Raw genomic sequence first — 16,037 nt, forward strand, 5'->3', positions numbered from 1 at the left:
GAATCGGATATCATTGTCACATCTGGGAGCAGGTGTCAGTTTCTTCAGTTCGACATAACAAGGAGCAATATTTTTTAATGAAATATAATTAGTAAAAAGTATGATTTTATGCTTTGGAATGTAGTAGAGTAAACATTTCCCAAATGAAAAATACTCTGAGATATAACATATACTTAAAAAAAGTACTTAAATACAGTAACAAAGTTAAAATACATTGTAGATGTCCTAGTAAATATAATGAATGTAAGACCTAATGACAAATTTTGCAATGTTTTCATTGCATTCATTGTATATATTTAATCATTACACTGTGCTTTTTTCATTATTTTAATTTGGTATTGGCATCTCTATCACCCTGCATCACAAATCCATAACACCACCTGGAAACACTGGTAAACAGTGATGTATCCCACTCATGATAGAGATACATGGACCTCTGTATCAAAGCCTTAGCTTTTGCATGGGTGGTTTGTCAGTGTTTCATTTAAAATAATTTATGTTGTGTTTATAAGTATGTAATTTGCAGCTGTTTTTTACTCTGATTGAATGGTGCACTGAGGAATAAATCTGATGATACATATTCATCCTTTTCAAATATGTTTATTACAGTGTAGAACAATCCCCTTATCAGCAGCTTTAAGCAGTGAAGGTGTGAAATCAGAAACCCAGGAAGGTTCAAATAATCATCCAAACACAAGGAGAGCAGTGTTGCTATCTGACCTAACCAGCAGCCAGCTGATGCTCACTCTCTGGAGTCCTTGTTTGCACAGGAGCGTTGTAGTTGAATAGTGATACACTGCTAATTTTAAAGGCAGATTTTAAATATAGATCATATTGACCTTTAGCCAACATTTTTTTTGACTAGACACAGGACGATTGCAAGCATGTCAAACCAAAGAGTGAGTGAAGCACACAAAGGAGCATGTCACCTTTTTAAGTTGCTTTTATCATATCTCATCTAGGGTGATGAGGCAGAGGATCTTCCAGGAGAGCAAGTGAGCGAGGAGCAATTTACAGATGAGCATGGCAACATCGTCACCAAAAAGGTCAGCAGTCTCATCATGCTTCTTTGCCTGCAGCAAAGTCATTTCCGCTCATTCGCATGTGAAATCCCTCTCAAATGCAATGAAAAATGAAATTTGTTGCGTTTCTTGCACTGTTCCAAAGCTTTATGAGCTGCCCTCATAGACATAGGCCTTTCAGTCAGTCACGTTCAACGTTAGATCTCCTGAGAGCCCAGTCATCTTTGAGTGTAACAAAACAAGCCAATGTCCATTGGGACATTGTGAGATTTGCATTGTGCACCCCGCACACACAGTGGGTGTTTAAAAGACGGAGCACTGCAATCGCACATTCAGCTTTTTGCATCAGGGCCGAGCGTCTGTGTTCTAAAGCAATCATATGAGAGTGTGCAGTATGAGCATCTGTAAAATGATGTTCCCCTGGGCGCTTCACTTGAAAAGAACAATCTCCCTAAAAGAGTGACACGGTTGTGACGTTGCTCCTTTTAAAGATGTCATTCCACCCATGGGTTTTTGGATTGTCTGACAGTCACAATCACTGTCTCACGTGCCTGGCTTAAAGCTCACTGAGAAGCTTTCGTGGAGTCAAGTTCCTATTGCGGGAAAATTACCATTGTGATAATGTTGTAAAGACTCAAGTACCTCAAATGAGGCGGAGCCCCTCTGCTATATCCTGATCTAGTTCCTCCTCACGGGAGAGGACTCCTTCAGCAAATAGCCAGGGTGGCCAGAGGATCACAGTGAGGGCTCCCCTGCCGAGTATGTCTCCGTGGGCCCCTCACTCCTCTAACACACTGCAAGCTGTGGAGCTTCTAAATGATGCTGCTGGTACTTTTCATGGACCTAGCATGTAATTCGGGACTCCAGCAGAGAGCTGGATGTGGATTGCTGCATCAGAGGTTGAACTAGGGTCCTCCGGGCATGAAGACTCGGCTGCGTTGCCCCATTTGGGAAAGGTAGCATTGACAGAGTCAGACTCAGAGCTGACAGTGATGCTTTCCTGGGCCTCCGAGAGCATCGGCCTCATGTGGAAACCTCCACCATGTCCCGAATATTTGAAGCTGGATGATTGGTCCCTGTTGGTGCCACACACTGACCATCAGCATCCATCCCCGGTACCTTTCTTTCTGGATGTGCATGAAGAGGTCACTAGGTTGTGGAGGGCACCCTACTCTGCCTGAAACCAAGCCAGTGCTTCTTCCACCCTCACAGTCCTCCATGGTGGAGCGACCAAGAGATCCGTCGAGAACCCCCAAGTCGAGGGTGCTATTACAATGCAGTTGTGTCCACAGAGTACTGCCTCCTGGTGGTGTAATCTGCATCACCCATCCAAGGCCTCTAAGTTCTTGTCCGATCTCACGGCCAAGGCTTATGGAGTTGCTGGACAGGACACTTCTGCCATGGCCCTCCTGCAAGTTTATCAGGCCAAGGCGCTCAAACAAATGCATGAGGTTAGTTCTGACCCAGGTTTGATGCAGAAACTGCACACAGCGACAGGCCTCGCCCTACTAGAGACAAAAGTTACTGCGCGGTCCCTCAATCATGTAATGTTCACCCTGGTGGTCCAGGAACGCCACCTAGTGCTGAACCTGGCAGATATGAGGGAGGCCAACAAATCCAAATTTCTCCCAGGCTGGCCTCTTCTGCGACGCAGTCGAGAACTTTGACAAATTTTCGGCTGCACAAAAGCAAATGGAGGGAATCAAACACACCCTGACCGGCAGCCAACTCTGTCCCCACCTCGCCGCCAGCTGCAGCTCCTCCATCTGTTTGTCACTGTGGGTGCCCTCCTGCGGCCCCCACCTCTGCTCCCACATAGCCACAGCAGCAGCCTCCACCCAATCCACAACGTGGAGACAAAATTTCATGAAAAGAGCAGTTTTCTCTTTCTATGGATCCCAGGAGGGCACGGATGACAATGTGTGACGCCACACCCCACCACTCTCATCCCCCTCTTCTATCGCCAGCAGGCAGCAGGGCCCGGTTCGAGGACACCATGCCTTCTCATGCACCCTCTGTTATCCAGAGTATTATTTGGAGGAAAGAGACATTATGTCCCGTCGGCACAATTGCTGTACCACCCCTGAACAACTGGGACACATTGTCTTTACTCCTCACCAAAAAACTGAATATGCGGTTGCACTTACTCTTCCTTATATACCCGCTGTGTGGGCAGGGTTCACAATGCAAATCTCACACACCAATGTCCATTGGCTCGTTTTGTTACACTTGAGGTGGTTGGGCTCTCTGGCGAGATCCCAATTTGTCTGACGTAACATCTCCATTCCCTCCTTCAGAGAACGAGGGTTACATACGTTACAGAGACGTTTCTGAATTCTATATACAAACCCTTTAAATGACAGAAAACCAGTCAATGGTGCTACCTGAGTGTTTCTAATAAACAGCTTAGGGAATGACTGCAAATGTCACATCTATCTTTCTTCTGTTTACCAATCGCTAAATATGTTTTGCTCTTTTGAAAAGTCATAGAAACGCTATATTAGCAATATTACTGAAATCTAACCTGTTTCATTCATTCATGTATGAATGACAAATATGCATCACAAAGTTTAATTTCTTTATGTTAGAACTGTGCATTATATTATACTGTCTGTGTGTCTATGTAAAGCACTTAAATGTGCCACATGGGGTTATGAAGGTGTCTGTATAGGTAGCAGACAGCAAGGCAGCTCACTAAATTTTGAAACAGCTCTTAAAGTCAACATTAAGTAAAAACAGAACAGAGTAATTCAGTAGGGGTTGACAAAGAAACGCACCTTTATGTTGAGGTACTTTTGAGGGTAAAACTAAGGTGACCATATGTGCCATTTTTCCTCGGCACGTCCTGGCCAAGATTTTTATATTGCCTAAAATATCCAGGTTTTGGCTTTGTTTACGCTGTGCAGACCAACCGTTCAATGTTATGACATTGAAGTACTGTGAGAGTTAGCAGACACAGACACAACTCATGCTTTCGAATCTCTCTTGCGGTACTTTAATGTCATACACCAATCAGTCTGCGCAGCACTGCTTCATGTCGAACACACTTAATATGTATATCTATTTGCATCACTTTGACTGTTCTCTGTAGATCACACCTTCTCACGCACTACGATTGGTCGATTATGTACAATGCCTGCATGTTATTGGTCAAACTACTTTTCGATCATTACCTTCAGCAGGTATGAAACCAGAAAAACAAAGCCAAAACCTAGATATATTAGGTAATATAGAAATCCTGGCCAGGACGTGTCTGGGAAAATTGGCACGTATGGTCACCCTAGGTGAACCTGACCTGCAACTTTTTATGTTGACTTTAAGTGCAACTTTTGTCAAACATCCTAAGACATTACTTTTGCATGTTTCTTACATTGTTTTTCATCTTCTCCTTCATTCCTTCTCATGCACCCTCGGCTCATCCACCGATTGTCAATGATCTCACCCATCTGTGACGTAGATTGTGAGGAAGGTGGTCCGGAGAGGAAAAGGGGAGGAAGGGGGTCAGGAGCTCATCATAGAAGGGCTGCCGCAGGATATCAATGAGCCAGACGTTGATGGAGAACAGTACATGAGCTATGCCGTCCTGGGCCGTGACAGCAAGGTGGGCTTTTGAGTTAGCTGGGCGTGTTACACCAGGACTGACAGGATGTGGTGGTTTGAGGAGGAATATGTTGCTAGATGCTTGAATATAGTAAAGGCTTAGACCAGGAAACACCAAAGTTTAGTTTCTTTTTGTTTTTTTGCATTATAGATCTTATAGACGATGTGCTCCACATAAGACTGAAGATTATAATGTATCTGCAAGAATGCTCCATGAATCCTTTAAAGGAAATTAAACATTTCACCTTTAAGAAACACAACAAGAGTTCTCCTGGTTATTGAGGACATTTGTAAGAAGAAATAACATGTTCCAAGTTACTGAAATGGGAGGACAATATACACTCTGGAGAATGTGAGAAGCTTGTAAGCCTGTATAAATGCACTTTAAACTTTAGAAACTTTTAATAAATTTGTCCTTAATATTAGAATTTTAAGTAAGCATTTAATAGGACTGGATATAACTTGTTATATTCTACCATGCTACACTACTCATACTACTATTTCTGCAGTATGTACAGTGCAAACTAGATGTATGCATGGAGAATTGACCTATTTGCAGTATAAAGAAATATCCATTTCCAAAATCATCAACCCATATTTAACATCTTTTTCTTTACTCATTACTTAATCTGACTGACAAATGGTGAGATTTCACACAAAGGTGGAATATTTTATTTGATTGTATTAATAATTTCGTTTAAATGTATTTCCAAGAACATGACTGGAAATCACTCACTAAATTAAACATACTGAGGTCCTGTGTTGCATACTACTGTTTAAAGCACTGAATACTGTGTACACCCTAAAAATTCTGGGTTGTTTCAGCGCAACTTTGGGTCAAATATGGACTAACCCAACCATTGAGTTCAATTTTTTAATTAAAATTTTAATCCAAAAGTTGGGTTAGTCCATATTTGACCCAAAGTTGCATTGAAACAACCCATTGTTTCACATATTATTCTTAAATACACTGAAAAAAATGGGAAAACCAAAAATGTGTCAAAAATATTATGCGTCAACATCACTAAACCAACCTATATAGATTTAGACCAACAAAACCATTTTTATGGGTTAAATAAAGTACATTTAAGGTAATAATTGCAGGTTTAACCGTGTAGTAAGCACTATGTCGTGTATACTGTGGAGTATGTGGTAAGCATTGAATTAGTATTCATTCTGAACAAAGCCTATGCGGCTTGTGACTTTTAGGAATGAGACTTGTAGATCTTGTAGAGGAAATGACATCACCAGGTTGATTTCATATGTGACTCCTCTTTGTGGGCGTCACAGTTAACCCTCATTGATAACTTCATTTGATGTTTATTATCATTCGTTTCTATATGGTTTATGTCAAGTTTCCCTGTATACACTCGACTTGAATTAAACTTGACTGTGAATGTGCCCGTCCTTCTGTGCTGGCCTTTTCTTATGCTATTTGCTTTTCTCTTTCTATCCTGTTCTCTTTATCCTCTCCCATTCATTTTCTCCTGAACCATGTCTTCTCCATGCTATCTTCTTGTTTTTTGTGTTATTGCACGTTTTGCTTATTGAACTTGATCTCTTTTCTGTTAACACATCACCTATTTGATTCACTTTGCCCTCTTCCATCTGTTCTGTTACTCTTTGTTACTCATTCACACTCCCGTCCCTTCATTTCTCTGTGCTTCCCTGGATGCCGCTCCTCTCCCGCCCCACCTGCTCTCCGCCACAGCCGGATGTTGTGGATGTGAAGAGGGGAGGTATTCAAATAGTCAAATGTGCGAGTCTGCGGAGAGTAAAGCAGTGAGTCTGACTCCCTCCTCCCTCCAGGTACAAGACATTGCTGCACTTTGTGCTAATGTAATCCTGCTAACCATTGAGATTCAGTTAAAAAAAATATATTTTTCCAGCTCAGGCCTGATGTAATATAAACACCATTACTGATCAATAAAGTTGCTGGTTCTTAAACTATAACCCTCAATCCTAAATAAGTACTTACAGCCTTTCTAAGTACCAATAGTTATTTAGCATTCTTAAGCCTGATCCTAAAGTACTGTTCAAATGTTTGTGGTTTTTGAGAATATTTAATGTTTTTGAAAGCCTCTTAAAGGGATAGTTCACCCAAAAATAAAGAAATTGTCGTCATTTACTCACCCTCAAGTTGTTCCAAACCTGTATGAATTTCTTTCTTCTGTTGAACAAAAAAGAAGAAGTTTTTTTGTAGTATTTTTTTATATAAGTTTTTGTTGTACGTTGTTTTCTTTTTTTTTTTTTTTTTTTTTTTTATAAAAACGATTTTAAAAAGTTTTGGGACTGTGTAAATTGTGAGTAAAAAAGGAATGGAATAATTTACAAATCTCATAAACTTATATTTTATTCACAATAGAATATAGGTAACACATCAAATGTTGAAAGTGAGACATTTTGAAATGTCATGCCAAATATTGGCTCATTTTGGATTTCATGAGAGCTACACATTCCCAAAAAGTTGGGACAGGTAGCAATAAGAGGCCGGAAAAGTTAAATGTACATATAAGGAACAGCTGGAGGACCAATTTGCAACTTATTAGGTCTACTGGCAACATGATTTGGTATAAAAAGAGCCTCTCAGAGTGGCAGTGTCTCTCAGAAGTCAAGATGGGCAGAGGATCACCAATTCACCCAATGCTGCGGCGAATAGTGGAGCAATATCAGAAAGGAGTTTCTCAGAGAAAAAATGCAAAGTAATCAAGTTTGAAGTAATCATCATCTACAGTGCATAATATCATTCAAAGATTCAGAGAATCTGGAACAATCTCTGTGTGTAAGGGTCAAGGCCGGAAAACCATACTGGATGCCCGTGATCTTCGGGCCCTTAGACGGCACTGCATCACATACAGGAATGCTACTGTTATGGAAATCACAACATGGGCTCAGGAATACTTCCAGAAAACATTGCCGGTGAACACAATCCACCGTGCCATTCGCCGTTGCTGGCTAAAACTCTATAGGTAAAAAAGAAGCCATATCTAAACATGATCCAGAAGCGCAGGTGTTTTCTCTGGGCCAAGGCTCATTTAAAATGGACTGTGGCAAAGTGGAAAACTGTTCTGTGGTCAGACGCATCAAAATTTGAAGTTCTTTTTGGAAAACTGGGACGCCATGTCATCCGGACTAAAGAGGACAAGGACAACCCAAGTTGTTATCAGCGCTCAGTTCAGAAGTCTGCATCTCTGATGGTATGCGGTTGCATGAGTGCGTGTGGCATGGGAAGCTTACACATCTGGAAAGGCACCATCAATGCTGAAAGGTATATCCAAGTTCTAGAACAACATATGCTCCCATCCAGACGTCGTCTCTTTCAAGGAAGACCATGCATTTTCCAACATGACAAAGCCAGACCACATACTGCATCAGTTACAATATCATGGCTGCGTAGAAGAAGGATCCGGGTACTGAAATGGCCAGCCTGCAGTCCAGATCTTTCACCCATAGAAAACATTTGGCGCATCATAAAGAGGAAGATGCAACAAAGAAGACATAAGACAGTTGAGCAACTAGAAGCCTGTATTAGACAAGAATGGGACAACATTCTTATTCCTAAACTTGAGCAACTTGTCTCCTCAGTCCCCAGACGTTTGCAGACTGTTATAAAAAGAAGAGGGGATGCCACACAGTGGTAAACATGGCCTTGTCCCAACTTTTTTGAGATGTGTTGATGCCATGAAATTTAAAATCAACTTATTTTTCCCTTAACATGATACATTTTCTCAGTTTAAACATTTGATATGTCATCTATGTTGTATTCTGAATAAAATATTGAAATTTGAAACTTCCACATCATTGCATTCTGTTTTTATTCACAATTCGTACAGTGTCCCAACTTTTTTGGAATCGGGTTTGTACTATGGAAGTCAATGGCTACCAGCAACTGACTGGTTACCAACATTCTTCAAAACATCTTCTTTTCTGTTCAACAGAAGCAAGAAATTCATACAGTAAATGTCAGAAATGTGGGGCCAGACTATCCCTTTAAAGTGATACTCCATCCCAGTATAAAAATTTGGTCATTAATCACTTACCCCCATGTCGTTCCAAACCCGTAAAAGCTTCATTTGCCTTCGGAACACAGTAAAAGATATTTTAGATGAAAAGCGGGAGGCTTGAGACTGTCCCATAGACTGCCAAATAAATAACAGTGTCAAGGTCCAGGAATGACTTTATTTAACAATTCCTCTCCTCTGTGTCATTATTTTTGTTTTGTTTAGTATTCTCGTCGCTTCATAACGTTACGGCTGAATCACTGATGGCAGATGGACTATTCTGACGATGCTTTTCATACTTTCCTGGAGCTTGACATTGTTCTTTATTTGGCAGTCTATGGGACAGTCTCAAGCCTGCCGCTTTTCATCCAAAATATCTTTTACTGTGTTCCGAAGGCATTAAAGAACAGTGTCAAGGTCCAGGAAAGTATGAAAAGCATCGTCAGAATACTCCATCTGCCATCAGTGATTCAACCGTAACGTTATGAAGCGACGAGAATACTTTTTGTACATGAAGAAAACAAAAATAACGACACAGAGGAGAGGAATTGTTGAATAAAGTCATTCCTGGAACTTGACACTGTTATTTATTTGGCAGTCTATGGGACAGTCTCAAGCCTCCCGGTGTTCATCCAAAATATCTTAAATTAGTCTGATTCTAATATGCTGATTTGATGCTCAAGAAAGATTTCTGATTATTTTCAATGTTGAATACAGCTCTGCAGCTTTAATCAGTTTAATGCATCCTTGCTGAAAATAATTTTATAAAAATCATCTAAGTGAGCATGTGTAGGCTATGATAAAAGCTGGATTTTAAAATAAAAATGAATTATTTAAGCATGGAGGTACATGTATAATTGCGTATAAGGTGTGCCCTCAGTTATGTTGGATGTTGTACTTTCTTAACCCACGTTTCATCTCACTGCATTAACTCCTAAAATACTCTGACATCTTGTCCATTTCCAACTAATATTGGAATAATATCCTTCCCTTTTAGTTACAGAATAACTTGTGTTTATGTATTTTACCCAGGTTCATGATCCTATAGGAATGCATACGGGATCCTGTTCCTGTCCTCTCATAATTTGAGATCTAATAAGAATCCTCTATGAATCATATTAGAAATGAAACTACAGAATTTTTTATTCTTGTTAGATGCTGTGTAATGTTTCTTTATTTTTGCAGCAAGGCCATAGAAGAACCATTTCTGGTTCCTCAAAGAACCTTTCAGTGAACAGTTATTAAAAGAACCATTATTTTTTTCTTAGTTTAAACACTCAAAACTAAAGGTGCTTCAAAAAGTTCAAGCGATGCCATAGAAGAACCATTTTTGAACCGTTCAGTCAAAGGTTCTTTAAAGAACCATCTCTTTCTTACCTTTTTATAATCTGAAGAAGCTTCTTTTGTGATACAGAAAGGTTCTTCAGATGTTAAAGGTTCTTTATGGAACCATTTAGACAAAAAGCTTCTTCTATGGCATTGTGAAGCGCCTTTATTTTAAGAGTGAACCTTTTACCACTAAGAACCTGCAACGGTTCCATGCATGTTAAAGGTTCTTTATGGAACCACTGATGCCAATAAAGAACCTTTATTTTAAGAGTTCCTTTAATTAATGTTGATGTTCTACTGAGATTTTTTTTGTCCTTTTGGGAATTTTATTTTTAAAGATCCTGTACACATTCCTTTTTTAACTGGTAACTGGTGTCATTCCTGTATAAAAGCATGCTGTATTTATTCTTATATTAAGGTATAGTTTGAATAGTTAGGTAATTTATGGTCACTGTCTGGTCTATATGATTAATCAGTTGAACTACCAGCTGGTAGATCTGGTTTTGACCTGGTACATAATACTAGTAAGAGCTGGGAGACCAATATGGACCAGCAACAAACCAGCCAAAACATGCTATTTTGGTCTGAATGTCATGAGTTCTTGTAAGATCGCAGATTCATTGTAACCTTCCTTTCTATTTTTCCAACCTAGGACTTGACACCTACACCCAAACCATCCTTCACTGGCACATGATGAGCGTCAAATAAAGAAGAAAACCAAACTAGAGCGCTGGCGATAGGCGATGGATATCAACTACAAAAAAGAGATTTTAGGACTTTTTTAACAAGCAAAACAAACACTAGTGGATAGAAGCATGATTTCTTATAAAATGAAACCAAACCATGAAAAAAAAAAAGCAAGCATCTGAGAAGTGCTTCCTGTAATCTCAATATCAGCATGTGAAAGTGCTGTCGCATGGCCTGCCTTTACAAACAGCACTGACTGCAAGCAGTTATGAGGTGAGAAAATACTGTCGTACCGCAAGGGCTGTTAAATGGTGGGGGGAAGGACTTTGGCCAACTGGATGTGGTTTGGGGGCACGTGGGACACAAATGCTAGAGCAAGAGTTTCCTGAAATTTAGTCTTCCAGAACACAATACTACTGAAAAGGTTTCCCACCAGGAGTCGTCTGACCCTCTTGTACTGCTATTATACATAATATGCACTCAAATATGATGTGAATGTACCCTCTGTGTGCGTGTGTTCTTTTACACAGCCAAAAAAAAAAAAAAAGACAACAACCTATGCGATGCTGCTGCTGTCTCAATACTTGCTCCTGAATTCTTGTTCAGTCCAATAGTACATGTCTTGTGTATTGTAAAGGTATAATTGTGTAGCAAACGAGCTGTGAAGTCCTGTGTTGCCTGAGATAGACTAGGCTCAAGGGTTGCAGTTTGAATGTTTTCAGTGGGATACAGTACATTGGACGTACTTTCACATCACTGTGGGGCTCTGTATGTACACGTTTGCAGCGCTGCAGCAAGATTGTTTTTGTTCTGTATACATTGCAAACCTCTGCGTCATATGAGCTTCCTCTTAATAACTTGATATGCACAGAGGAGCTTATAAGCGTTATATTAACATTTGCATTATCCACCTTTAGCATTTGTGTTATAGTGGAAAGACTTTCTTCCGAGTCCTTCTGAGCAAAAAGGCTGCTTTTTTTTTTCTTTTTTTTAAAAGAAAAATGATATTTAAAAAAGTCTAATCTTTCAGTGAAGTAAAATTGTTTGGAAACTGTAGATAAAGGCTGTTAGTACATTAAAATAATAATTGATAATTAATCTTGTGGTTTGTTTTGTAGGTAATCATTCAACATATTCCCTATTAAGGAAAGAAAATACAAAATTATGGTGCAAAGATATTTGGTAACACTTTACAATAAGATACAAAATTTGCTGGCATTAGTTAACATCACTAACAATAAAAACTACTTCTAAAGCATTATTAATCTTAGTTTGTTAATTTTTAAATAATTATTCTTCTACAATATGGAATCCCTTTAATCCCATATCCAGATATAACTTAAGCCCAAAGTGTACTTTTATGCTTAAATATCATCATCATCAGCATAGTACCTGCATGCTGTACACACACAGACTATACTGAAGTATATGCTGGGCTTCACAGGTTTACAGTGGGATATGAAAGCTTGGTTAGTGACCTTGGTTTGCCAATTATTGGCAAAACATTTAATACTAGTATTACTACTACTACTATTACTAATATAACTTCACTGAAAGGTTAGATTTTTTTCTCCTCATCTTATAGACATTTCTTAACAGTATATTTTTCATTGTCTTTTTGTTCACCATTACAGATGGTACTAATACTCGTGGTGTGCACTATATATTCATTTTAGGGAGAACAACACACTCTGTATTGTTTCTCATTTTTAAAACCAAACATTTTCATTAATGAGAATAGATGTGTAATGATTTTTTTAGGCACTCAACACATGCTTGACAAAAAGGTGTGAACAATACAGTCATCTTTGCCTCTCTTATGCTTGATGAAGACACGTAGCCACTGAGCACTGTGATCAGACTGTTCACTGTCCCACAGCAGAGCAGACCTGACTTCATACACACAAACACACACACACACACACTAATTATAATGTGGATTATCTGGACCTGCACTGATGTTATTCTTTTCCACTCGTATCGTTCTTCAGGAGTTTTTTTAGCTACAGCAGACAGTCCAGTTGCAGAGCTGTTGTTTCCATGCACGGCTCAGCACAATATCATATTATGCAAACGGTGATCACTGCAGCACTGGTTGGCCATCATCCCAACTGCATGGCCTCCATGCAAACAATCTAATTTTAGATCACGTATTTATGTAGCATCTAAACAGCATACAGCCTTCAACCTGAAATCATTGTGTGAATTTAAAGGGTGAAACAAAATAATCTCAAAAACCTCAAATCAAGCATCTCAGATGTATGGAAATAAAATTCAGTTACTGATGTCATAAGAGCATGATACCAAATATAGGCCATTTATTGTAGCATTGTATGGCATGCCTTAGCATTGTTTTTTTTAAAGCTTCATTGTCTTTGGTTCTTTGTACACCACATTCAAATCACATGAATAACACTGAATCTACATTTTTAAGCATCACTTTTAATATTATTCATAGAATCAATTCATATAAGGATGCACATTAATGATAAAAAACAACAAATCTATGTCTTCCATTAAAAAAATTTTTATTTTATAATATATTATTGTTTTTAATCATCCATTTTGCCTATGGATTATTAAAGTTATTTATTTATTGATTTATTTATTTTTATTGTATTGGGCTTGGATATAAAATTAATTGACTTACTGGGAAAATATCTTCCCAACCATGCACTGAAACTCTTGGATATGATAATATGTCAACAAGCTCTTTATTCATATCCTATGTGCTTTCGTTTTTTTTATTATCGTTTTTTTTTTCAGGTTTCAGATATTCTCATTTATGTGGTTTGGGATTTCCAGCACTTAAGGTTGAACTTCTAGGAAAAAGTAAATGCAGCCACTCTGCTGGCATTGATGTGTCCTCCCTCCAGTCCCTCCCTGAACCAAACTCAAATAGCACAGATCACAGTGACTGCGTAAAGTATTTGGGCCGGTCCATTCCAGTATGGCAGCAAGGATACGTTACATTAGCAATGCAGTTGTTTGATGTCTAAGCAATGGTTTAAACCAACCTCTTGCAAAAATGTGAACTGTTGCAAAATTACAGAATATTTATACTCCTATTTACTACAGAATGATTTGAAATCAGTATAAACGCAATAGCATATTACAAAAAAAAGGAATGCAAAATGCACACTTGCACAGAAAAGATGTTTTTAATACATCTTTTAATACATATATATAATTATATTTAATAAGAATGCTTTGCACTTGCAAATGGGAATTTATGACCTGCTATTTAGGAATATGGGAATACTTTGATGTCATGGATGTACTTATAGTATCTTAGCAAACAAGACTGCAGGGGGGTGCCTGTGGGAATATAGAAGCATTGTGCTTCTTTAAACTTTATTTCGTTTTATTTATGGATTTATTTTTATCGCTACTATAGGTCTTTGAATCAGACAAGATTTTAAATGTCTATATAAACATAGAAATATTCAACCCTGTACACCAGCTGAAGATACATTTACAGAATTAATAAAGAAATAAAAATTCACAAATGGATTTTTGTGGTCATTCCTTTTATTTTACTAAAATGAAAATTTACTCACCCTCAGGCCATTGGAGATGTAGATGAGTTTGTTTCTTCATCAGGTTTGGAGAAATGTAGCACTGCATCAGTGTCTCATCAATGGATGCTCTGCAGTGAATGGGTGCCGTCAAAATGAGAGTCCAAACAGCTGATAAAAAATATCACAATAATCCACAAGTAATCCACAGCACTCCAGTCCATCAGTTAATGTCTTGAAAAAACAAAAGCTGCTTGTCAGTACAAAAACAAAACAAAAAAACTATCATTGGCACTTTTTAACTTTAAACCATTGCTTCTGTGTAAAATATGAGTTCATAATCTATAATAACACTGCCTCCAGTGAGCTGTTTTAGACTGTTTTTACTTGTAAATGGTGCTTAAAAATCTGTACATATTTCTCTCCTGATTCAGACAAGATGACTTTTTCACTGTAGAAAGCAACATTACGGATGGAGGACTCATATTTTAGCTGGAAGCATCGGTTTGAAGTTACAGTAAATAAAGTTAAACTTCTTAATAATGGTTCAAACATTCAGATTTTCACTTCACACGACTTTAATTGATGCAATGGAGTCATGAGGAAATCATTCTTTCAGCTGCGTAAATAAACTTTAAATCCTCTAAAAACTTTAAACTTAAAACCTTCTGATTGGAGGATAAAAACAACGAAGCCTCACAATGCATTATTAAAACAGTATATTTTAACTCAGCTTGAGATAGTAAACATGTTGCAGGCTCACATCTGGGCTGCCCGACACTAAGCCTAACAGCAGTTTTATTGTACACAAACCTCACAGACCACCCAACTCTAATAATGACATCTACATAAAATGTGATGATCCTGACACCTCTACAGAACACCCACCCTTCAAATACTTTTCCTTCTTAACAGCTTTTAATAACACATTCTCACATCCTGGTGGGATTTTGGGACATGAAGAAGTGCCTTAATTAGACAAAAGGAGCAAGGCAATGTGTCCATTGAGAGGATCAGAAGGCCTGCAGGCTGACAAATCCATCAGTTTTAACAATAAACCGTCACTTGTGGTCAAAATACCAGGGCTTCCTCCAGTGAAAAGGTCCATCACTCTGTTGTCCTCTTGCATCAAAATACAACAAAGAATAACAAAATGCCGCCATCAATATGAGTTTACAAACGTCAAATGGGAGACTGGAAAAAAAACAAAGCTACCAAAGGACAATTTTATGGGTGGATAATAAGCTTTTAAAAAAAAAAAAAAAAAACAAAAAAAAAAAAGAAAGATATATCCATTTTATCTTCACATTTAGTCCATCGTTCTTGACAGAAGGCCTCCATTTGCAATGAACCCGTGGGAAATAACCTCCTTGCATCCCTGGGAACCTATTGACAGGGCAACCAGCATCATTGCCTCCATGGACGGTGATCATACACCACTCCTCGATTGGGTTCAGGAAAAAGGCGAGGTATAGCAGGGAGCGAATTGTATTCATAATACGAGGCTGTGCTGCAAAACCATTCTAATTGTTCCCAATACAGGACGTATGCCCAGGCTCTCAAAGCCCGCTACTCTCTTCCAGTAAAGTCTTTCAAGGCATCACGAAAGTGGACTGAGGCGTTCTGTATTTGTATGGGCCAATTGTGAGCAGGAGGCAGCACACATGGTTTCAAAAGGATGTTTCATCCAGCGTTACCATCGCAAAACAGAACATGAATTTGTGTATATGTGCCCCTTCAGCTTCAGGATAACGCAGTATTCTTCTAAGAGAAAGAGCAAATCCATGTACGCACATTGGAATCGATGCCTTATCCTTTACGATGTCCAGAGTCTTTGAAATGGAAATCTGTATGATCTTTCCTGGACATGGAACTTTTAT

At 38.7% G+C, this 16,037-nt stretch overlaps 1 protein-coding gene across 14 annotated transcripts in view; it reads left to right on the forward strand.

Moving 5' to 3' along the window:
* Window positions 1–12,765, forward strand: part of LOC109102919 (ankyrin-1-like) — a 125,326-nt gene extending 112,561 nt beyond the window's left edge. For 10 of the 14 annotated variants that reach the window (XM_042757123.1, XM_042757128.1, XM_042757129.1 and 7 more), the window contains 4 exons: window positions 963–1,046; window positions 4,480–4,623; window positions 6,334–6,431; window positions 10,605–12,765. In XM_042757123.1, coding sequence (XP_042613057.1) covers window positions 963–1,046; window positions 4,480–4,623; window positions 6,334–6,408 — 303 coding nt within the window. In that variant the 3' untranslated portion in view covers window positions 6,409–6,431; window positions 10,605–12,765. Of the gene's footprint in view, window positions 1–962; window positions 1,047–4,479; window positions 4,624–4,773; window positions 6,024–6,333; window positions 6,432–10,604 lie in introns of those variants that run through there. The other 4 variants (XM_042757132.1, XM_042757138.1, XM_042757126.1 and 1 more) reach the window with 3 other exon arrangements.
* Window positions 12,766–16,037: the final 3,272 nt, after the last annotated feature.

This window comes from Cyprinus carpio, chromosome A5 (genome assembly GCF_018340385.1).
Source record: "Cyprinus carpio isolate SPL01 chromosome A5, ASM1834038v1, whole genome shotgun sequence".
Taxonomy (NCBI): Eukaryota; Metazoa; Chordata; class Actinopteri; order Cypriniformes; family Cyprinidae; genus Cyprinus; species Cyprinus carpio.